The 23,664-nt window shown below is 51.9% G+C and overlaps 6 protein-coding genes across 6 annotated transcripts; 4 read left to right on the top strand and 2 right to left on the bottom strand.

Annotated features, from left to right (window-relative positions):
* Positions 1 to 578: 578 nt before the first annotated feature.
* On the bottom strand, positions 579 to 3,548 carry N7473_009639 (MCM DNA helicase complex subunit MCM2; the record flags this gene model as incomplete). Its single annotated transcript, XM_057155578.1, has 5 exons — positions 579 to 675; positions 740 to 909; positions 970 to 3,281; positions 3,351 to 3,463; positions 3,544 to 3,548. 5 exons carry the CDS (start codon positions 3,546 to 3,548, stop codon positions 579 to 581), a joined length of 2,697 nt encoding a protein of 898 aa, XP_057006708.1.
* A 673-nt stretch (positions 3,549 to 4,221) lies between these two features.
* N7473_009638 (putative metaphase-anaphase transition protein (Mlo2)) lies at positions 4,222 to 6,305 on the top strand. Its single transcript, XM_057155577.1, has 5 exons — positions 4,222 to 4,388; positions 4,452 to 4,506; positions 4,575 to 4,629; positions 4,665 to 6,032; positions 6,090 to 6,305. The coding sequence occupies exons 1-5, from the start codon at positions 4,303 to 4,305 to the stop codon at positions 6,095 to 6,097; spliced, it is 1,572 nt and encodes a 523-aa protein (XP_057006707.1). The 5' UTR covers positions 4,222 to 4,302; the 3' UTR covers positions 6,098 to 6,305.
* Positions 6,306 to 6,507: 202 nt separating this feature from the next.
* On the bottom strand, positions 6,508 to 8,298 carry ssn3 (cyclin-dependent serine/threonine protein kinase SSN3; the record flags this gene model as incomplete). The annotated part of the gene is made up of 3 exons (XM_057155576.1): positions 6,508 to 7,576; positions 7,651 to 7,804; positions 8,199 to 8,298. 3 exons carry the CDS (start codon positions 8,296 to 8,298, stop codon positions 6,508 to 6,510), a joined length of 1,323 nt encoding a protein of 440 aa, XP_057006706.1.
* Positions 8,299 to 8,884: 586 nt separating this feature from the next.
* On the top strand, positions 8,885 to 10,438 carry N7473_009636 (putative MFS glucose transporter; the record flags this gene model as incomplete). Its single annotated transcript, XM_057155575.1, has 2 exons — positions 8,885 to 8,983; positions 9,083 to 10,438. 2 exons carry the CDS (start codon positions 8,885 to 8,887, stop codon positions 10,436 to 10,438), a joined length of 1,455 nt encoding a protein of 484 aa, XP_057006705.1.
* A 1,662-nt stretch (positions 10,439 to 12,100) lies between these two features.
* On the top strand, positions 12,101 to 15,817 carry N7473_009635 (putative phosphatidylserine decarboxylase Psd2; the record flags this gene model as incomplete). The annotated part of the gene is made up of 7 exons (XM_057155574.1): positions 12,101 to 12,244; positions 12,333 to 12,377; positions 12,452 to 12,667; positions 12,731 to 13,178; positions 13,252 to 14,775; positions 14,836 to 15,587; positions 15,644 to 15,817. 7 exons carry the CDS (start codon positions 12,101 to 12,103, stop codon positions 15,815 to 15,817), a joined length of 3,303 nt encoding a protein of 1,100 aa, XP_057006704.1.
* Positions 15,818 to 16,301: 484 nt separating this feature from the next.
* Positions 16,302 to 19,116, top strand: N7473_009634 (Mis12-Mtw1 family protein). The gene is made up of 5 exons (XM_057155573.1): positions 16,302 to 16,849; positions 16,953 to 17,507; positions 17,586 to 17,753; positions 17,813 to 17,981; positions 18,053 to 19,116. The coding sequence occupies exons 1-5, from the start codon at positions 16,633 to 16,635 to the stop codon at positions 18,609 to 18,611; spliced, it is 1,668 nt and encodes a 555-aa protein (XP_057006703.1). The 5' UTR covers positions 16,302 to 16,632; the 3' UTR covers positions 18,612 to 19,116.
* Positions 19,117 to 23,664: the final 4,548 nt, after the last annotated feature.

The raw sequence follows: 23,664 nt of genomic DNA, 5'->3' as shown, positions 1-23,664 counted from the left end.
TGGACTCCCAACACCTCCCTGTGCCTTTATAGTATTTGCCAAGATGTGTAGAGTCCACTTATCGGCCGAAGTCTGGTAATCGTCCTTGATTCGTGGTTTCCAGACAGCTGCAAAGCGCATCGGCCGAGACCGTCTTCGTCAAAGTCTTGCGCAATTAATTATCGAATGATCTGCAATACAGAATTGCCGGTCTAGATTGCAGAACTGTGGAGCCGCCTATACAAGGATGCAAGCCGCGTGGCTCGTACCTAGCCCGGCGGCGAGTGTCAAGGTGACGACCTTCTCTGTTTGAGAATCAGGTCAGCTCCTCCGAGAGAATAAAAATCTCAGCAACGGCTGGGCCATACTTCACAAGTTGCCTGCCTTGGCTCAGGTTGTTCAGATTACGCAGAGATCCATTGTTGATATTTGATAATAATTTTCATGTTCATTCATTAAATCATGGCCCGACCAGCAAGGCCCCCTCCATAAAAAAGACTAGACATATATGATGGGAACGCCGTACACACCAGATGCAAACAGAGATGGTATTTTACTCAAAAGAAACCCCCAGAAAGCCCCCCAGCCCCGTGCGATACTTAGTGACTCGTGGGCGTAGAGCGAGGCAGATGTGGGTTTGACACTGGGATGCCTGCACGGCGCTTGGATTGCGGCTTGGGCCGGGAAAGTGTGTACCTGGAAGGACAATGTGTTAAAACTTGAAAAGCCAGGATGTGATGGAAGATTGAGGGCAACATACTTGGCAAATGCTCGCGACAGCGCCTTCTTGCAGCTGACCTTCTGGCTGCCAATGAAAGACTCGACAGTGACGGCGATGGCACGGTCAATGTCTTGGGCGGAACAGTACTCAGACAAGCGCATCTTGCAGAAAGCCTCGGCGATACGCATAATGGCTTCCAGATGACGAATCTGAACAAGAAAATATATGAGCATTTGTACGGTTGGTAGAGAAGCAAAGGGGTTACTCACGGTGATAGGGTAGGCACCAGTAGCCAAAGACTCACGGCGCATGTCTGCGAACAGACGAGCAACCTTGTCCTGGTCGATCTGGTACAGCTTGGGGTGGCATCGCTCACGCGCGTAGAGAATGTACTTCCGGAGCAGCGCCTGCGGGATCTCACCCTCCTTCTCCTCGTCGGCCCTCTTTTGCTCTGCAGCCCGGCGAGCGAGCTCTTCCTGGGATGGAGGAAGACGGCGTCCTTCTCCGTCGATGCGGTAACCGTCAATGTCAATGAGATCGCCGTTAGTGTCAACCAAATCACCCTGGTCATTGCGCAGGGGCTTGGCCGGGTTGGCGCGGTGGTGCGACTCGATGACAAAGTTTGCCAGGCGCTCGTCCTCGGAAGGCTCGACCAGATCGCGGACCACGCAAAGAATATCGAATCGAGACAAGATAGGGTCAGTCAGCTCGACGTTCTCCGAGAAGGTCTTGGTGCTGTTATAGCGACCACCGATAGGGTTGGCGGCGGCAACGACCGCACAGCGGGCCTGCAGAGTGGTGACGATACCAGCCTTGGAGATAGAGATAGTCTGTTGCTCCATGGCTTCGTGAATGGAAGTTCGATCCTGGTCATTCATCTTGTCGAACTCGTCAATCAAGCAAGTACCACGATCTGCCAGCACCAAAGCACCACCTTCGAGAGTCCATTCACTCGTCAGAGGGTCCCGACGAACGCTAGCGGTCAAACCGACGGCACTGGCACCTTGACCAGTGGCAAAGACGGCACGGTGGGCACACTTCTCGACATACTTGAGGACCTGCGACTTGGCAGTACCTGGGTCACCAAGCAGGAGGACGTTGATGTCACCACGGATAGACATATTGCCCTGGGCCCGCTTGCTGACACCGCCAAATAGCGAAAGTGCAACAGCAGTCTTGACATCCTGGTGACCGTAGATACTGGGGGCGATGGAGCGTACAATCTTGTCCACAATCTCGGGATCGCGAGACAAAGCACGAATCTCACGCTCGTCTTCTTCGGTCAAGTTAAATCCAGCAAGCTGGTCGTGGGCCTTGACAACATGGTTGGCCTCGATGACAGTCGCAAAGACTGGGAATCCGTTCTTGTTGTTCAGCTGGGCATCATAGCTGTTGCGATAAATACCAGTGATCTCAATCTCATCACCAGGCTTGGCAGAATCGATCAAATCAGCCAACAGGACGACCTCACGCTGGCGGGGCAGACGACCGGCCGGCACAGTACCAGGAGACTCCTGCAGAGTCAACTTCTGGTAGTTGCGATAAACAGTCTTCTCAGCGTTGACAGTGAAGGGACCGCGGGACTGGCAGTTCTGGCAGTATGAGATCTTCACCTCGGCGCTGGCCTCTTGCTGGAAGGGACCAAGAGTGATACCACACTTCTGGCAGAGGAACATGACATACTTCAACTGGGGGAAGACACCAGTACGGCGGGTCACCACACCGCCAACGCGAACCAGACAGTTCAAGTGCGACTGACGGAGTTGGCGCAGAGTGTAAATGATGGGCACGTCGGTGATGCGAACGTGGATCTCATTGTGAATGTCGTGGTATTGGGGGTAGTGGAAGAGAGTGACATCGAGGGCGACTTGATCGAAGACCTTCAAGACTTCGGTGGGCTCGTTGGCGAGGAAGTAGGACAGCGCAGCCTTGGTCTCGCTCAAGTGGGCATATGACACCTCGAGCGAGGCGGAGTTGACCTCACCGAGGGTCTTAATTCGGTTTCCGTAGACGGACTGACCAGATGGGTCGATAAACTCTGTCAGGAAAGCCTTGAACTCCCGATAGATAGAGCGGAGCACTTGCGGCTGGGTGACCCAGTCTGTGATGTTGGCGGCCTTGACATCGGCCAATTCTTCCAGAGACAGCTCGTCCATACCCTCATCGGCCATATCAATATCCTCGCGCTCTTCATCGTAATGGTGGCGACGACGGCGCGGCTGGCGCGACAGGTCGAGATCCATATCATCGTCATCCTGCAGGAACGCAGCAGGCATGCGGCGCCGGCGGGCGAGTTCCCGATCTCTCTGGTTCAGTCGTGCATCTAATTGTCGGCGGGTGGAGGCGTCGAGTTCATCGTGGTCTTCGTCATCATCAATGTACGCCTCGTTCACATATCGATCATCTTCAGCAGCGCGGTAATCCCGCTCGAAGTTATCGCCGAATAGATCGATTCCATCCTCATCTTCAGCCAACTCATCCACATCATCAATGTCGGGAATCATCTCAGCTTCCTCCTCGTCATCGTCTTCGCCTTCGTCAAAGGGAGGCATGGGAGGAGGTGACGACCCCAACGCGGCAGCTGCTCACAGTTTGTTAGTCTGACCCACGGGCGCGAAAATTTCCCTATAGAAAACAAGTGTGTACATACGACTAGAGGGAGGCAATTGCGCCGGCGAAGACATGTCATCTGGCTCTCGTGAGCGCTTGCGAGTGTTGGCTCTGAGGCCGCGGTTTGCGGCCGAGTCGCTTGGTTGGAGGGGACTGGAAGTGTGCATTAGTTTTGTGGATGCTGGAAAACAAAAAAAAACCCAGTAGATAAATGACTGGCGAACAATACTGACTCCATATTGTGTGTGTATTTAGCTCAATCGTCCAAATCGGGATGGATTGAGGCCGGAATGGGGGGTAAGGGAGAGAGTGGTGGAATGGAGGAAGCTTTGTAAATTTCTCAACGGAGTTCCCAAGGAGACGATGAGGAGGAGGAGGAAGGGGCGGGAACTACGAGACGCGTCGAGGGCGGCCCAAAACGGCAAAAACTCGACGCGACGCGTTTTCAATTAAACCCCAATTTGGGGCAGTCACGTGAATATAAGTGGCAGAATAACGGAGAGTATATCAGAGATATACTGTACACACAGAATTAATCCGTTAGTATAGGGAGTAAGAGATGGCATTAAATTCTCAAGTCTAATGACTCTCCATAGTCTAGAATGATCTGGTCAAGTAAGGCAAGCTAGGTGAAGTCAGGTGAGGCGTGGAGAACAAGTCGCGACACGAACATATCGACTTGAGATCACCTTTCTCTGAGGACATAACGTCTCAACCAGCGTCCACACGTAACACTCAGCGACGCCTTCCCAAGTCCTACCTCTAAACTTCGCAATCCCATTTTCCTCCCAGGTTCGCGCCAACAAGCGTATCGCCGCTGACCACGGAACGTTGGCCACCGTCCAATCTCACACCGCCCGCGCATCGTGTTTGCCCCAGACTCCGCGGCTTCCTTTGACATTCAGTCGCAACTTTGCGCAAACCTGACGCCTGGCTTCTTGATACTTTCGCAGTGGAATACCGTTTGCACTGCACGGACCTCCTTTCGCGCGATGGATTCCCTTCCAACTGGGCCACTCAAGGCCGATGTTGCTCGCCGAGAGAGCTTCGGATCTCAGAACTCTCAGACGGCAAAAGAGTACGTTTCGCAAACAAGAATTACTGGCGAAGTGACGTGAATGTGATAGCTGATTCACCACAGGTTTATTGACTCTCAGATTCGTCTGGAAGCTGATGCTCGAGAGGTTCTACCATACGTATGTGCTACAAAAATGGAACGCCCTGGTCGTTTGGAGACTAATCGCGCCCAATACTTAATGTATAGTCATTCGACTCTTGCACCCATGACCTCGGCCCTCTTCGGCAAAATTTATTCGCCTGTCTGACTTGCAATCCGCCCCCTCGAACCCCGAAGATGCCTACACTCCCGCTGCTGTATGCTACTCCTGCTCTATCGCATGCCATGGCGAGCACACCCTGGTCGAACTATTCAACAAGCGCAACTTCGTTTGCGACTGTGGTACGACTCGCATGCCTTCTACTTCCCCGTGCATTCTACGCGACGACCCCGTTACCGGCCGAAAGGGCGTCCACTCCCAGGAAGCTGCCCCGGGCAACAAATACAACCACAACTTCCGCAATCAGTTCTGCGGCTGCGGCGAGAAGTATGACCCGCACCAAGAGAAGGGCACTATGTTCCAATGCCTGGGTCTCGGCACTGTCGAGACTGGAGGCTGCGGCGAGGACTGGTGGCACCCAGAGTGTCTCATTGGACTGTCGCGTGATTGGTACAAGAACAAGAAGGCAGTCGCTTTTGGTGGAGACGCCGCTGCTGAAGGCGCTGTCGATGGTGCTGCTGATGTCGCTGATGAAGACGAGGAAACCCCTCTACCTCCTGGTTTCCCGGACGAGGACGATTTCGAGCACCTCATCTGTTTTAAGTGCATTGATTCCACCCCATGGCTGAAGCGATATGCTGGAACTCCAGGATTCCTTCCACCAGTTTATCGAAACGGTGGAATTGAGAAGCCCGCGCAACCAGTGTCAGAGAAACTCGCCGCTGCAGAGACACCGAAGCAAGAGGACAACCCAAAGAAGCGCAAGGCTGAGGATGATGAGCCCGCGCAGGAAGAACCCTCTGCAAAGCGAACCAAAGAGGAGGACGCATCCACAAATGACCTTGAAGTTGAGCCGTCCAAACTCGACACTATTAAAGAAGAAGAACACTCTCCCAACCCATCCACCACCCACCCTACCACCACTACCGAAACACCCACAACAGACCCCCCGAAGCCCAAGCACGCCTCCCTCCCCAACTCCGCCCCAGAGGCATCATTCTCCCTCTTCCTCCTCGAAAACTTCCACGACTGCCTCTGCCGCTGCGCAGAATGTTTCCCCAACCTAGTCCCACACCCCCAACTTCGCGAAGCAGAAGACACCTACGAACCACCCCTCTCCGACGACGGTGAGGGCGACAACGCCGCCGGCAGCACAGGAACAGGCAGTCTTCTCGAGCGCGGCGAAGCAGCCCTTAGCAACGTCGACCGCGTGCGTGCCATTGAAGGCGCGATGATCTACAACCATCTCCGTGATAAGGTGAAGGATTTCCTTAAGCCGTTTGCAGAGAGTGGACAGGCTGTTAGCGCTGAGGATATTAAGGGGTATTTTGAGAAGCTTCGGGGTGATGAGCAGGGTATTAAGGATGCCGCTGGTCGAGCTTCTGCTGAGGGGAAGGGCGGTGGTGGCGGTGATGCTGGGGGTGATAATCGCCGTGAGCAGAATGGTGAGTCTATGCCCCGAAATTGTTTTCAATGATCGTTGGTCACTAACGTCTTTGCAGGATACTGATTGTGCGAGATCCTCTGGCTTTCAGTATGAGGAGCTTGCACCTGTATTTTACTTGCGGAGTTACGGTGTTGGGTTTCACTCTACCGACTACTGCTTGGAACGGCTTGTGATCAGGCACTTGATGGTATCGGCTTGGAGGAATTCAGGATTGGGACACGGAAATGGAATGGGAATGGGACTGGACACTAGAAATTACTCAAGGCGTAAGATGGTTCAATGGAATTTTTCATTTGATGAGATGCATCCGATGCAAAATGGTATCTAAAAAGCAGACCTGAAACAACCTAGAAACGCCAGCCTGCCCATGATGATCGAGTGGCCTTCCTTGGACCCCACCGTGTGCTATGTGTATAGGAAAGAAGTATCAACATGCAATGTACCCCGCCGCCAAACGGTGCGAAAAGTAGAGATTACTCCTTCAGACGCTTGGTGGCTCTCAGCAGCGAGTCATCCGGCAGACCACTACGCTTAGTACCAGGCAAGCTACCGCTGCGTATATCATTATCGTCCTGCGTAACCCGGCGATGCGGGTACTTGTGCTCGATGCCATTGAAACAGTCTCCACTGATAGGGCCTCCATCCGCGAAGTAGGGATGCTCCAATGCTTCCTGGGCGGTGATCCGCTTTGTCGGATCATATTCGAGCATGCGTGAAAGAAGATCGAAACCATCTGCACCTGGAGTCCCCGTTTTCGATGTGGAAGAGTAGCCTCCATTCTTTAGACAACTTTGATACCAGCCCTCGAGATTAGGGCCACGGTGGAAATGGGCTGGCTGTCGATGCAGTACTAGAGACTGTAGCTGAGTATACTCGGGCATCGCGACAAGGCCAGGCCACGTCTCCTTGCGAGGAAGGCCGAGAATCTCGACGATCTTCATCATCTGGTTGCGCTGGAAGGGAACTGTCTTTTTGCTGTCCATCTTGGCTTCCTCACCTTTGAAAATGGGGCGCAACGATAGGAGCTCGGCGAAGATGCATCCCACTGCCCACATGTCGACAGCCGGGGTATAGTGCCGACTGCCCAGAAGAAGCTCTGGAGCTCGGTACCATATTGTGACAACCACCTTGTCTCCGGAGAATAGAGAGTTCAAGGGTTTGTAGAAAAGACGGGCCAGGCCTAGATCACCGATTCGGATAGCTCCGCTGGACGTGACCAGGATGTTGGCTGGCTTGAGATCACGGTGCAATACCCAGTTGGTGTGCAGATATAACAAGCCATTGAGCAGCTGGAACAGGATCGACCGGACCATTGTCGCAGGGATCGCGTGCCGCTGAGGTTGGGTGTGGTGATGGATGATCTGAAGCAAATCATGCTCCGTATACTCAAACACCATAAAGATGCATTTGTCCTCTAGGATAATTTCCTCCAGCTGGACAACATTGGCATGGGAGAGTTCGGTACATAGAGCCATCTCCCGGATGGCCGATTGGGAGAGACCGGTATACTGGATCGTTTCACCTTCTTTGTCCGGCTTGAACCTAGAAGTTGCGAGTTAGTGCCCGACTCCCCATGGCATTGTGTAGAGACCTCATCATCAAGGCCGAAGACATACTTCTTAATCGCAAACTCCCCCTTCTGGCCATTTTTCCCGATCGCCTTGTACACCCGACCATAGGTACCACTGCTGATGAACCCAACGATATGATACCGATCACGCACTCGAACTTTGCTTGTATATCCCCCGGGCCGGCGGGATTCGATACTCTCTATACAAGCAAGGCAATTGGTCAGCTAGTGCACGGAAATCCGGAGTCTCGCAACGGGCATTGCGGGGAAAAGAATAGCGGAGACAAATCAAAGGATCCAAGCGTCTTTCGATGAAACCAACAAGGTGTATGAAGGTCGCAAACCAGAGACATGGGCCACCCTCCTCTTTCACTCCCAGAACAATAATCCGAAACGACAACCCCAGTAGCTTACAAAGGGAAAGAAGGATTACCCCGAGGATAGAAGCCCCCAGCAGAATTCAGAAATGGGAAGCCTTTCCCAAACATCGTGGAGATCAACAGGGACGACAGAGGATAGATCGTGCACAGGTGATGTTCAACAGAGGCAGCAGGAAGAGAGGCGACCAAGAACTGAAGAATGTATAATAATTACCATCGACAGTGGCCTGGAGACTCCGTTTAAGATTCTGGCTGACAGTCTTGGCTCGGGCAGAGATCGAACCGGAGGAGGAAGGCGGGTTTGTCAGACTCATTTGGATCGTTACTCGTCCATGGGGGGTTTCGGGGGGGAAGGGAAAAGGCCACCAGAGAGGCGGTTTCCGTCGCGATGCGCAATTGGAAGGTGGGCGTGTGGGGAGACTCGAGAGAGGCGACGATTCGGCGATTCGGGGGAACCGGATGGGGATGGATGGATGGAGGCAGTTTCGACCTTAGTCAGCGGTGAGGAGGCCTGATTATCGGAGAATTTCCCGGTATAAAGTTGGGAGGAAAGTGGAGGAAGAGTGGGGAAGGATTACTCCGTGATAGTACGGAGTATTCGTAGCGGAAGGCAAGGAAAAGGGGCGGTTGGGTTTAGATTAGGAAGTTGGAGTTGGAGAGAGTACGAGGCGGAGATCACACGGACTGTTGCCAGTGAGTAATAGTAGTGCTACTGTAGTACGGAGTACTCCGTACTACTAACTGGACAGTCCCCGCAAGTCCGCCCAGCCCCCCGATCGAAGATAACAGCTCTCTCCACCTTATCGCTCCCCTAATCGATCTAACGAACGTCATCTTGAGCTTTGCTACTCCCACCCCTTCCCTCACTTGCATAACTTTGATGATCCCTTAGCTCTCAACATGGCTACGGGTGACTCAACCCGATCGCAAGTCACGCCGTACTTGATTTATCTCGTGTTTATTGCCACGTTGGGCCCCCTCCAGTTTGGATATCATCTGGTAAGCATAGCCTGATCTCTCCACCAGCGTCGGAGCTCTACAACGCCATTTACATCTCTGTCAACTGCCAGGAAACTATCACTGACACAGTTCATATAGGCCGAGCTTAATGCCCCGCAAGCAGTCGTGACATGCAACAAGAAAAGTATTCATCCCTCCGGCCCTGCCAGAGTGGGCCTGCCCTCATGCATTCCCATGAATCCCTCCCAGTTCGGTCTGGTCTCATCAATCTACACTCTCGGCGGTCTATTGGGAGCCCTGCTGGCAGGGCCGGTATCGACCAAGTACGGACGCCGATTTGCGCTGCTCGCGACAACCGTTTTCTTTGTCCTAGGCCCCATAGCTGAGACCCTTGCGCCCGGAATCCCAGTCCTCGCTTTGGGTAGGTTCCTCTCCGGCGTTGGGTCCGGTGCAGCGATTGTGGTTGGCCCTATTTACGTATCTGAGATTGCGCCGCCAGAATCTCGAGGTTTCTTCGGCGCATTTACCCAAGTCATGACCAATGTCGGTATCCTGTTGACCCAAGGCCTGGGATACTTCTGGAGTTATGAGAGCTTCTGGCGGTTGATTTTCGCCGTGGCCGGTTTCATCGGAGCCTTCGAATTCCTGGGTCTGTTGCTGGTCCCGGAGAGTCCGACATGGCTTGCCGAGCACCGCTCTATGAGTCAGGCTCGCCGGGTTCTGCAGCGCATTCGCGGCAAGGATGCCGATATCGAAGCTGAGACCCAGACCTGGAGAACTCTGAGTGCTCCTGAAGAGGAATCCTTGCTGGCTCCAGAGACCGGCACTCTGCCCTCCAAGCAAGAGCCCGTGACTATAATGCAGGCCATTCGAGATCCCTACTACCGTCCCGCCATCATCGCCGTTGTGGGTGTCATGATTGCCCAGCAATTTACCGGTATCAACAGTATTATCATGTACAGCGTCTCCTTGCTACAGAGCATCTTGCCCACGACGGCAGCCCTTTTGACCGTATTGATTTCAGCCATTAATCTCATCATGACATTGGCGTGTTCCCCCTTACCCGACCGGATTGGTCGGAAGACCTGTCTACTGCTCAGCATCACGGGTATGGGCAGTAGCTCGATCCTATTGGCGCTCGGGATCTACTTTAACCAGAAGATCGCATCCGCGATCGCCGCCTTATTGTTTGTGGCCTGTTTCGCAGTGGGGCTGGGCCCGGTACCCTTCATCCTGGCCTCGGAGCTCGTAGGCCCCGAGGCGGTGGGTGCGGCGCAAAGCTGTGCTCTGGCGGCCAACTGGACCGCGACGTTTGTAGTCGCGCAGTTTTTCCCTATGCTGAATGATGCGCTCGGGGGCCGCGGGAAGGTATACTGGGTCTTTGCAGCGATGGCGGGGCTCCTAGGTGCATTCATTTACCGCTGGGTTCCGGAGACCAAAGGCAAGGCGAATGCTGATGAGGTTTGGGGTCGGATGGATCGACGAGAAGACTAGAACTAGTATTGTTGTTCCAGATTTCATGTTGCTATAATTCTTGGCTCTCGATCTGTCACGGAAGATCTTGAAGATCGGGTGCTGGCCTGGTTCTGATCGCGGCCACAAATCCCATGGTGGCCCACGCGAAAAAACGACAGCACATTTGCCTGTCACCATCACGGGAAGACTGTGGATTCGGCCAACGCCCTCCACTGGGGATAGTATAAATTAGTCTTCTAACTTTCCGTTGTTGCTAAGGTCTGATGGCGATAGGAAAAAGGAATACAATAATCGTGGTTCTTCCACCGTCGAATTGTCTATCCCAATCAGATTGCCATGAACCCGAAATTGTCCGTCACCATGTCTGACGCAAAGCATGAAGGTGCATTGGCCCTTGACCCTGGACCATTGACCAGTAACCATTGATCGTTGACAATCGATAGTTATGCCTTGATTGATCCGGACAGTCTGTGATTGCGGGGTATGAGTTTCTATTTCCCAGGCGATTTGTCCATCCTCCGTAGTGCATACCTACAGTACTGTGGTGGGGGGTTATTTGGTATGACGTTAGACCGCCAAAGCCTGGGTTCAGCAGGCAAATAATTACGAGCTCGGGATAGGCACTTCTTAACCTTTTTATGTATTCTTGACAATTTGATCCCAGAGAAGTAGAGACATTGTTTTACACACCCAGTTCCCTCGTGGTTCTACACTCTTGTACAGAGTGTCTCATCAATTGCCCTGGTTGTACATCAGTTTAATCAGGCTGCCAACCCCCAAGGCATCCGGATTTCCTTAACTCCCACCTCTGCCCACTCTTCCATCTCCACCCTCCCTTCCACCACTCCAGTCCACTTCCCACCAGTTTTCTGGTCGGCTACCGGTGATTTGGCGGTGGAGAAGGGCCTCCCACAGTGTCGCTAGTGGAGCCCCCCCTTTCAAGCAACCTGACATCGCAAAGCCTCAATGATTTAACTCACGTTGATTTGTTCAATTCGTGATGTCTCGGCCCCTCTGCCACTAACTGAACTATTTGCCCGCAAACGACCAACTGGGGGGGACACTAATTCCCTCTTGACAATATCATTTTCCATTGTCGAAACGACCCATTACAATCCTGCTGGCATAAGCGCCATTTAAACACGACATCCTTCATCGGACTCGCGCTCTCGGGCCTTCGTGTTGTTTAGTTACATTGTTTCCCTCCTCAGTCCAGTCCCTTCCTACGCAACTCCGCAACGTAAGAACGGAATCCCACATTTACAAGACAAGACATACTTGGCGGTCATCGCCCCCAATTCTTCAAACAGCCGAAAGGATTTCAGGGTCCAATTGCCCGACCGCTGTTACTATATTCGCGTTTGTTGGGGCCTTGTTTGGGTCGGGTGGCACCCGTCTCTTGTCTAACTTGTCTTGGCTCTCTTTTCCTTGGTGGGATCGACCCGAACACCAGCCGGATCGCAGATCAGCGCGCGACCTGGGGTCCCTCCCTAAATTAAAGCCACCCTCGGACGACTGGCCACAACTGCCAAACAGCCACCCAGGGGGCCGCAACCCATTGAGCCTAAGCTACCCAACTCGTATTTGTGCCCACGTCGTCGGCCTCGTATTCCTACTTTTTTCTCTTCCTCCCATCACTACTGCTTCTGAATTCCCGCCCACACCGTCGCCTCTTCCGCCATGGTCCGGTTGCCGTTACCCACGCGGCTCAGCTCGCATTTGACCGCGAGGAGCGCGAGCTCGACTCCGGGGCAGAGCAGAAGCACCAGTCCAATGCGCTCGGTGGAGACAAAACCACTGCTGATCAAGGTGACCGTGATCAAGGTAAGTCAACGACAACCCACGCCCGGACAGCTTACCCCGCGCCACCTGGCCTGAATTCTCGCTGACCGGAGACGTCCTGGTATTCTAGGGTCGAAATCTTGCGGCGAAAGATCGTGGTGGCACAAGTGATCCGGTAAGCACCTCACGCGACCAGGGAATGCGCGGCTCCCCGGCCAGATCGACAACTCGCTGACAAGCTCCGGACAGTACCTGGTGGTGACATTGGGCGACGCAAGACAATCTACCCCCACGATATCCAAGACATTGAACCCGGAATGGAACGTTTCCTTCGAAATGCCCGTCATGGGCGTCCCTCTGCTGGAATTCATCTGTTGGGACCATGATCGCTTCGGCAAAGACTACATGGGCGAATTCGATATTGCACTGGAGGACATCTTCACGGACGGACAGGTTAACCAGGAGGTGAGATGATGCAATGCAATTGGGACAATGGGTTGAGGCCACGGTTCGCTAACGATCGGCTAGCCCACATGGTATACACTCAAGTCAAAACGGGTCTCCAACCGGCCCAGCCGCAAAAAGAAGAAGAAGGAGAAGAAGGATAGCAATGTCTCCGGCGAGATCCTGCTCCAGTTCTCGCTGTCAGACTCAGCCAACCCGGCCGCCTCACCTACTGAAACATATCGGAAATTCAAGAGTCTGGTCTCTGCAGGCGACGAGGATGACCAGTCGCCCGACGACCAAATCCCACAACTTGATCTTGACGAGCTCGAGCAGGAGACTTCTGATGAGACGGATGATCCGTCGAAGCCCGAGGTCGTTGAGAAGCGCCGCCGCCGTCTTCGGTTAGCTCGCCTGAGGCGCAAGTCCCTGGCTGCCCGCGCATATCAATTTTCGGGCTCGGGCACTGGGGTCCAAGGCATTGTGTTTATGGAAATTGTACGGGTCAAGGACCTGCCTCCCGAACGCAATGGTAAGATTTTCTCTGGTCTTGCTTTCATTATCTCTCCCCATCGGAAGAGGTTATTGACAATTTTCCTTTCTAGTTACTCGCACATCGTTCGACATGGACCCCTTCGTCGTCACTTCTCTGGGACGAAAGACGCTCAGGACGCCCGTCATCAGACACAACTTAAACCCGGTGTATCACGAAAAGATGGTCTTCCAGGTAATGAAACACGAGCAGACCTATACCATCAGCTTCACCGTGATGGACCGAGACAAGTTCTCGGGCAATGACTTTGTCGCCTCCGCCAGCTTCCCTCTGCAGAAACTCATTCAGTCAGGCCCCGAGGCGGACCCCGAGTCGGGTTTGTACCATTTCGTAGAACTGGACCCTCCCAGTCCTACCAAGTCCAGTCCCCGCTATGCCGTCAGCCCGTCACCTTCCTCCCAAAGTCTCTCCAAGATGGGCAGACCGGCACTCAAGTCTCGCAACTCCGGCAACTCCGTGTCATCCCTGACAATGCTCGAAGTGGCAAACCGACCCCCACCTACGTCTGTCCCCGAAGAGAGTGGCTCTGAGGTCGATAGCAGTAGCTCGACCCTACAGACTCCGTCGGCTTCAGCGACAAGTGCAACTGCGACAGAGAGCAGTGATTCAATTCCCCCAGCAAACGAGGAAGGATTAAGAGAGTACAAAATTCCCCTAATCCTCAAGAACCGAGACCGGTGGGAAGACAAACACTCGCCGGAGTTGTTCGTCAAAGCCAAGTTTCTGCCGTACAGCGCGTTGCGTCAGCAATTCTGGAGACTGATGCTGAAGCAATACGATGCGGACGACAGCGGCCGCATCGACAAGGTCGAGATGACAACGATGCTCGACACTCTTGGATCCACCCTCAAGGAATCAACGATCGATGGCTTCTTCAAACGATTCAGCGACGGAAATGAACCCAGCGAATCGGCCGATTTGAGTTTCGACGAATGCGTGATTTGCTTGGAAGACACCCTTCGGTACCTTCAGAAAAAGAACTCGGTGCCCGCAATGCCCGCTCCACGGAGACCCGGTCTCGGACCATCACCAGTCGGAAGCCAAGAAAGTGAGGAGCCATCCAGCGACGAGGATCTCGTTATAGAAACCAGTACCCGCCCATCGTCCAATGCTAATCCCCAAAAAACAGCGGTTCCAACTATCAGCAGTGACGAGCAGCCTAGTTCTTCGAATGACGACGAATTGCGGCCCGATGATCTTGGTGACGAGCGCGGTGAGGAGCACGTCATTGAGATCCGTGAGTGTCCGCTTTGCCATCAGCCTCGCCTCGCCAAACGATCGGATGCGGATATCATCACTCATATTGCGACCTGCGCGAGCCGTGACTGGCGTCAGGTCGATAATCTGGTTATGGGCGGTTTCGTGACTTCCAGCCAGGCTCAGCGCAAGTGGTATTCCAAGGTGATCACCAAAATTTCGTACGGAGGTTATCGCCTTGGAGCAAACTCGGCCAATATCCTTGTCCAGGATCGCATTACCGGTCAGATCAATGAGGAGCGTATGAGTGTGTATGTCCGTCTGGGAATTCGGTTGTTGTACAAGGGCCTCAAGAGCAAGGAAATGGAAAAGAAGAGAAGTAAGTCTATCGATATCCCTCCGTTGCAAGAACTGAAGTATGCTAACGTTTCACTGCTAGTTCGTCGCGTCCTAAAGTCTCTGAGTATCAAGCAGGGCCGAAAGTATGACGATCCAGCCTCTGCTAGCCAGATCCAGGACTTCATCAATTTCCATCAGTTGGACATGTCCGAGGTTCTCCTGCCTCTTGACAAATTCCGTAACTTCAACGAGTTCTTCTACCGCGCTCTGAAGCCCGATGCGCGCCCGTGCTCTGGCCCCGATGAGCCAAAGATTGTGGTCTCGCCTGCTGATTGTCGCTCCGTCGTCTTCGATCGCATGAGCGATGCCACCAGCATCTGGGTGAAGGGTCGTGAGTTCTCGGTCGAGAGATTGCTGGGCAATGCCTATCCAGAAGATGCTGCACGGTACAAGAATGGCGCATTGGCCGTGTTCCGACTGGCACCTCAGGATTATCACCGCTTCCATATTCCCGTGGACGGTGTAATGGGCGAGCCCAAGACCATCGAGGGCGAGTACTATACCGTGAACCCGATGGCCGTCCGTTCAGCGTTGGATGTCTATGGTGAAAACGTACGCATTCTCGTCCCCATTGACTCTGTGGCCCATGGTCGCGTCATGGTCATTTGTGTGGGAGCCATGATGGTCGGTAGCACGGTCATCACCCGCAAGGCTGGCGAAAAGGTTTCTCGAGCCGAGGAGCTAGGATACTTCAAGTTCGGTGGTAGCACGCTTCTCGTCTTGTTCGAACAAGGAATGGTCAACTTTGATTCTGACCTTGTGGAAAATTCCAAGGGCGCCTTGGAAACACTGGTATGTACACTACCTTACCCTATGCCTGATTTCAACGATACTAACAGCTTCTCCAGATACGAGTGGGCATGTCAGTCGGCCACAGCCCCGACATCCCTCAGCATGAACCGGACATGCCCAAGAAGGCCGAGAATGTCACGGTTGAAGAGATGCAAGACGCCAAGCGCCGCATTGAAGGCAGCCTGGCGCCTCCTGCCGACCCCAGAACGCTGCTGAGTACGATACAATGAATTTGACTCTCGAATGTGCATTGATTGCAAGAAATGAGAAACAAACAAAAATGGACTGAGCCTCAACTCATTTCCACCATTTTTCGTTGAACATATTGATTAAGTGTGACTGTTATTTTCTTCTGCAATGCTGGCGTTAAGGATTCTTTCTGGGTACATAGCGTTTTATCATCTAACAGCATGGAGGAGAAGGTCCCCGCGTGAGGGGAAACCCCCTGAAATAGGATCTGACAGACATTATACAATGGTTTGAACAATTTCTTCTATAGCTTGTATTTTTTTTTCTTGCATTAAATGCTTAACTTTAAACAAGATTCTCCCTTGTAGACAATTGTCCAAGTATTGAAACCACAGTCCAATCAGTCGTTGACAGAATAGAGAGGGGGTTACCTAAAAAGGACTAGCGCCCCACGCGCCCCGACCAAAACAACCGCGTGCCCGAATCCCTCCAAACCCACCCACCTTCTGCGCATCCTTGCCGCCCGCAGCTTCTTTCGCATTGCGGGCGTGATACTCGAATTCCCAGTCGAAATACTGTCAACACATGCGACCCCGTTCCACCCATTGCAAACACGCCCTGACTCCCCAATCCCGACCGACGACCCGTAGAACCAGGCGGATCCGACACTCGAGCGCAACGTCAACGCGAAAAAAAAGGCCCAACGGCGCCAGCAACCAACCCCCTCTCACCACAACCCCAGCCAGAACTCACAAGCTGAACGACTCGCAATCTTTCTGGTCGGTGGAATTTCGCCGAGGGGTGTCCGTCAACGCCCTAACACCCCGACAAGCCCGCCTAATCTCCAACTCCTGACATGACCATCGCGGTCCTGACGGCCTCGACGACCAAAACAAAGCGCCGCGAACCGCTGAGGACAATCGGTATGGCGGCTACACAGGCGCAATCACGTTCTGGCCCCGCGTCTGGCGGCGCAGGAAGGAGTGGAGGAGGGGAACAGAAACGCACGCGGCTGGGCGCGAGTAAGCAGGGTCTAGAGGAGATTTCGAATAACGAGTCTAAGCGGAAAGCGGGTGAGTGATTGACTGGGGTGGTGGAGTGGCGACTTACGGCCAGAAGTGGAATGGTGTGAGATAGAGCGAATCGCTAACGGGGACCTTTTGGCTATGATTACAGGTTACGACGAGGATGCAGATGGATTCCAGTTTTCGCTATTGCCGTCAAAGAAACCGAAACCTTCGGTAGCGGTGGCGCCTCACCTTGCTCATTCCGATGTGGAAAATACGACCCCGAAACCATCTCCGCGGAGGGGACGACCGCCAAAGAAGCGAGCGGAGGAGCATGCGGTGCCAGCAAAGGGAAAGACAGCCGATCTACCGACGAGGAGGCCCACGAGGGGGTCTACACGAGCGGTAGATGCTGAAGCAGAATCACATGCCGAATCTGCGGCGCGCTCATCACGGAATCAGGAAAGTCACGAAGAGCAGCCGTCAGAGAGGAAGAAGAAGAGGGGACGACCGGCGAAAGCGAAAACGAATGAATCGAACGGCTATCACTCACCAGAACAACCACCCCCGGGCATTAAGGTGGCTCTACCGACGGCCGACACGCCAGTTATTCAGCGCAATAAGGAGTTTAGAGGAGCGAAATCGAGCAAAGGAGGACGGCGGAGTAGTCTGCAGATGCGTGGGCGAAGAGCCAGTGACTTAATTGACTCGGGAACGTCGAATGGTAGGAGAATCCACTTGCGCAATGAGCACTTCGTGATCAGGCGCAAAGGAAAGGGAAAGCTAACATGATTTCTTCTAGCACTGCCCCATCGAGAAGTGAGCGCGGCGGACTTTTATAAACACATTGCCGATGAAGGCCTTCCCGAGCCGCGCAGGATGCGGCAGCTTCTCATTTGGTGTGCGACGCGTGCGTTGCCTGATAAGCCTTCCGGGTCTCATTCTGAGGAGATCAGTGCGCGCCTAGCAGGTAAACCATTCTGTTCTTGATGACTATGGCGAGAAGTTACTCTAATGAATGATCTCTAGCTCGCGCTATTCAAGAGGAGATCTTGAAAGAATTCTCATCCAACTCCGACCTATCCAATTGGTTTAGTCGCGAGGATGTGAATCCGCCAACAGTGGTCGTGAAGAAGCCAAATCCGAGGAACGTGCAGAACACAGATAAGATCAAGGAGTTGGAAGAGCAAATACAAAAGTATGGACCCAAACCTGAGACACGATATGAAAGATTAGAGGACATCAGACTGACCGGTTTCTACGTGACAGACTCCAAAAGGAGAGACATGCTCTGAACGCACTCCTCAAACAACCGGCGATTCCGCGCATCGATGTTGAATCACCCAAGAAATCTCCTAAGAAATCCCCCCGATCCAAACGCCAATCCGAGAAACCATCTATCAACACCTCCCTCCTCGACCCCTCACAACAAGCCATCTACGCCACTCTCAACCCCACCTCCTCTTCCTCCACAGCATCTCAGTTACACCCACAAGACGCTGCTTCCTCAACTCAACCACCCATGCCACCATCCACCGTCTCAGCCCGTCTCTCCCGAATCACAACAGCTCTCGCACCGACACTCGATACCCTGGCCGCAGGAGTCCACGACATCGAACTATACCGCTCCACAGCAGACGCCGTCTCTTCCCAGATACTACGAATCTGCGCCCAACGTCTCGAAGAACGCGATGCCCGGAATACACAGCAACGACTCGCTATCGAGGGAGAAGACAGCGAACAACGGACACCACGCGTATCACGCTCCCGACCACGCGAGGATCTGGGCCTTATACTCGGAGCACTTAGTCGTGTCGAGAGGCGATAGCCACCGAACAAGCAGCGCTACGTTATGTTCCAAGTTTCTCAGCTCCCGTCTGCAGTGATTTGCAATCTCTTTCAGCGTGTTCTTTTCCTTTCTTCTATTTGTTCCTTTCCTCCAGCGCTACGCGTTGATCGTCATTCACCGCGCAGAAGGGCCTGGCTGGATTTCTTGATGATGATCTGATCTGAACGAACCCGCCGAGTAAGCGGGTCAGGCATGGCGTAATTCTGTTAGGTGTTGAATTTGAATTTGAATTTTTGTTTAACGAGGGTTGGTCTTTCTGTCTCTGGGAGTCGCGTGGTAGGATGGGATGGGATGGGATGCATTGCTGGACTTTCTTCTGCAAGCATGGAGTTTATGGTGTTGTGTTGTTGGTCTTACTTTTTGATATACCGCTTGCCGGATTGGATCTGCTTGTTTTTTTATTCTTGTTTTTCTTTCTAAGTCTTAAGTGTGATGAGAGTAGGCTTAGGTAGCTTTGGTATTAGCTACAATGCTATTGACGGGCTGTGCAGTCAATGAAGAAGTTGAAATTTCAGTATTTTTATGGAAATAGTGTAGCTACCTATGGATAGGGTTGAATTTGACGCAATTTTATGGCGTTGAGGTTTTGTATAAAGATGTCTTGCATACGCCAGATCCAACAGTATTTCTCGAAATACATATATTGCGAAATACATCTCTTGTATGTGTAGAAATGGAACATAATTCTTTCAAACTAGTGTACGGGCTTTCCACCTAGCGAAGATGAGGTTTTACCCATATCTACAATGTATACAACCTTAGAGGCATACAATAGCAATAGCAACAATCACCATACAAAATAACGTGTGGACTTTCGAAACATAGACAAGGCTTATCACCATCTTCCAGGTCAAACAATCACCTTCCCCCCCCTCCAATGGCCTAGTTGGTATCCACCATGAATTGGTGAACCATAGGTGTGCCCTGGAGGAGTGGGCAAACAAAAGTAGAAAGAAAAATACTGGGCCAGTGTTGACGCTTTAAGCGCCACGGACGGCCGGGCACACCCCCTAGGCGGGGGAGTACATTTTTTGTAGATTTCTTTTGGTAGCATTATTCTTATAACGGAGATCTGTCTTTAACATTTATATTCTATCATTTCCAGTTCTCTGATAGCCTTTTGAATAGTATTAGAGAGTATCAAGGTTATTCTTTTCGGATTTTTTGGCGAGGTACTGCGCGTGGGCGGTTTGATATAGCATTTGACTATTGATGCCGACTGCCCTATCTTCGACGCATTTGGCAGAATGCGAGTTGATTCGGTAGACATACTATACAATCAGCGTACCCTCGACTCGATACGTAACAAGTAAAGTATCTATCATTCAGAAACGAGCTCTTCTCTGTCTATGGCTCGGCAGTGTCTAGCTTATCATCAAAAGGAGATGAGGGTAAGAAACGCACTGGGTATCTGCAGCTACGTGTGCACCTTTATTGCATGCATATCTCTGATTATCGAGTGGGAAGATACTTTGAGCGATTCACAGTATAATTACAGATGACATGGGCAAAACGTACTATACGTCCGTAGCCTTCCCTCTACCAAATATCTACAATATATCTCGAGCACCACCACCTAACAACATCACTAACATCGGAATAATTACAGGCCTAGAGTGGACGTATACCACGTGGGAGAAAAACCTCAAACCCAGGAAAGCACAATGACGCAAATTCTACGCATACCTCCGTAACAGAACGGCCCTAGACTCGATCTGCGGACCAACCTCTCTCACTTGGAAATTTGGGAATCGGTTTCAGGTTAGACATGAGGTCAGTTGGTTGGACGGCAGATGCGGTATGCAAGATTGCTGGGTAAGTGGCGAGATTCGGTAGGGCGATTCGGCTAGAGGGATCTGTAGACAAGAGCCGGACGGGTGTTGTGGGTAGCTATTTGTGTACCAGATACCTTACCTTTGGGGGTTGTGTTTTATGTTTGGCGGGTGAAATCTATTGAATCAATTGTGCGGCAAAGGTTACTTGTGACTAGGTGTGTTTTGGTCGTGATGTTTTCTCTTAGGATACACATGACGCAGGTGAAGAATCTTTGAGAAACTTCGATCTCAAACCATAGCTTAGATACAGCGCACGAAGAACTAGATGGGGATCTATGATGTCGGTTTCTATGATGTCGATTTCTATGATGTCTCTATAACGACATTGAGCCGTACAGAAGTTTATCTCGCGATTGTAGTGTACAATCCAGTTGAGCGATAATGTATGAAGTATGTCTCCTTTTACCTAGAATCGTTGATATGGTCACAATTTAATCAGATATTTCTTCCTTTTCCTCTGTCGGCCCGGTCAGTACTATTCTAATCTTCTTGGGAGCTTCTAATTGTGCTCCTCGCCGAGTCAGTCCACATGACAGTCAGCAAGAGGATCTAGACACAATGGCTCATCCTGAGCGCTCAGCGAAGGAAAAATTTCATGTTTTCATTGACAGAGTCCCGGAAGTTAGCTCGACTGGCGGAACTATATGAGCGGAGGCTATTAGAACGCCTAATAACCGAAATAATAGAAACAGATAAAAGGCTTGTAAAGAGGGTAGTCGTGCGTCGAGACCTTTGACACACGGACCGGGTGTTCGGCTACGCTTCACGGAGAATAAGGTAATGTATTTGCTCAATTGCTACCCTAGGGTGACTACAATAGTCAAGGATATGGAAAGAAATTCATATTATGTCTACTAGATCTAATGCATGTAGGTCGGAGCTACTGCATCCCGACTCAGATATTCTCAGCAGCCACGTTGCTAGGCTCCATGTTTCTTCATTCGCCGAGACAAGCGTGCTTATCAGGACAGCAAATCTAATAGTACCGCATTATTATTTTTTTCTTTTGTTTATTCTCAAAGTCTCGGATCGGTGGGTAGATCGCCGGGTCTCCCCCGACATGTCCATGATTCACTCCCGCAAAGCGATGAATGGTTAACTTTACCTGATGTATGAAAATGTGTTTATCAGTGAGATCAAAGCAATCCAGAATGGAAGCCAAGATCCAGTAAAACCGGATTGCTGTATGCTAACGGCGTTATGAGGGTCAGATTAGACCCAAAAATATCCAATGGGTGTCAATGATCCTACTATTCCTATTCCACTCCCTCCACCCACGGTTCCTGTTTTCGGCTCCGGTGCAGGTGTCAGACGTGGGGTATCACGGATGACGGGCGCGACGAGCCGGCTCTACGGCAAAAGATTAGGTATTGGTCCCTGCGTCTGTCCAGGTTGGACGATCATCCTCGGCAGGCCTGGGATGGGGGTAGGTGCTGTCCAACGCTAAGGGAGGGGAGGGGGTGGTACGGCGTGATGGTGCGGTCGCATCGCTGCAGCGAGGATGGAGAGAGAGGTGGAGAGGTGCATTTTAAGATTTGGTCTTTGTTTTGTGTGATTAATTTCTCTCAGGTCAAGTAACGAAAGGGATGACGATCGTGAACCGAGGTTGAGGCTTAGGCATGTTTAGAGATGGGGCCTAGATCTAGACTACTATAGAAGGAAAGGTCCATGCGGACGCGAGGTATCGGCATCCCGAAGATAACTCGACTCGGGACACATCATCCTGATCCACGGCTCGCATTACTGACTATCAGCTTGCGCGGTCAGCTTTAACCAATCCACAGTAGATTGGGATTCAATGGGAATGAAGTAGGAGCTGCAGCTTGCAGTGACTTGTCTGCCTGTGAGAGACCGTTGGTCAGGGCCAGAGTGATCCAAAGCCACGGGAAGCTTATTTCATCCAGGACTTGACCAACAGTGATGGCGTACAGGGCCGGTACCTCTCATCCTGATGTAGGTCAGTTGCATGTTCGATATCGCCCTTGCTGTAGCCTGTGGGCGATGAACCGGTGGGTAGCACAATGGCGCGCAAGGATTCCTACTTTGAGACACCGGCTGACATCATGAAGGATGGCAGTGGAGGGTTTGGTCAACCTCAGAGCATGTGCATTTGCAAATTGATGTTGATGTTGGATTTTCATCTGGTTTCTGCAATGGTTTGATAGTTTCCAAAACATCGATCGAGTCGAGTTACTACTGCCTAGGCACATACGTACTTTTGTGAACATCATATAGGTAGAAACCGACACGAGAGGAAGGAGAAAAGCAAACAACTATTTCCCAGAAAATTGTGCGACATGCCTGACATCTCCTATACGTATAGCTTGCGAGAGACTTGTGACTTGCTCTTGCACAGGACGACCATGATCGAGTGGATCCCGTGGCTGGGTTTGTAGACGGGCGGTTCAGGATACTTGCCTCCGCGTCAAAGGGCGAGATTCCTTCCGATGGTGATGGCTTAGAGTGGAGTAGTGGGACTTTGATCAATAAGGAACGAGGCATCTTGCATATGCCCACTTCTCCTGTCGGGTGATTTCCCTTGGGGATTTAGAGTACTTTGGTTGGCCATCATGAGTCATGAATAGCACTAACGAGGGGATGGACTGGCCCAATTTGTAACGGAATGGACATGAAAAGGAGATATGATAGGTCTTGCCGCCCAAGAATGTCTACGGCTAGTACATAGGTCACAATAACCCAACTGATCAAACTCCATGGCTGCTATCTATCATACTAGCCTCGATGATCGACGACGGAGCCGTTCGCCGGTATACTGGTATACTCCAGCCAACATCAAGCTCCATACTAAGCCCCCTCGAGCTTCTCGAGTCAGATAAATTATAGACTTTGTTGTTAATTGACTAAGTAGTCAAGATAAGGACAAATTACATGACTGAGTCTCTTTCGCATGTAGTTGTGAGTTATTTATGCTTATGCTCTCGGTTGGGTCGGCCTCTTAGCGCCGGGCTCCATCTTCCAGAACCAGACTAGGAAACCTTTTCTTAACAACAACTCTTCCATCACCAGTACCACCATATCAATTCACCACCACCACATCATTACGACATTTGATTCGGATCACTCCGCTCAATCCCTACACAAACGGCAGGTCTGAGCTGCCATAGGCTCTTGTGACTTGTGGTACCTCCCTCCGTGGAACCGGGAGTCCTTGCTAGTTCCTTTACCAATGGAGCTCG

This window comes from Penicillium subrubescens (assembly GCF_028828155.1).
Source record: "Penicillium subrubescens strain IBT 31985 chromosome Unknown utg000006l_segment0_segment0, whole genome shotgun sequence".
In the NCBI taxonomy this organism is placed as follows: Eukaryota; Fungi; Ascomycota; class Eurotiomycetes; order Eurotiales; family Aspergillaceae; genus Penicillium; species Penicillium subrubescens.
Note: the sequence above shows the minus strand (reverse complement) of the source record. Positions and strands in the feature narration are given on the sequence as shown.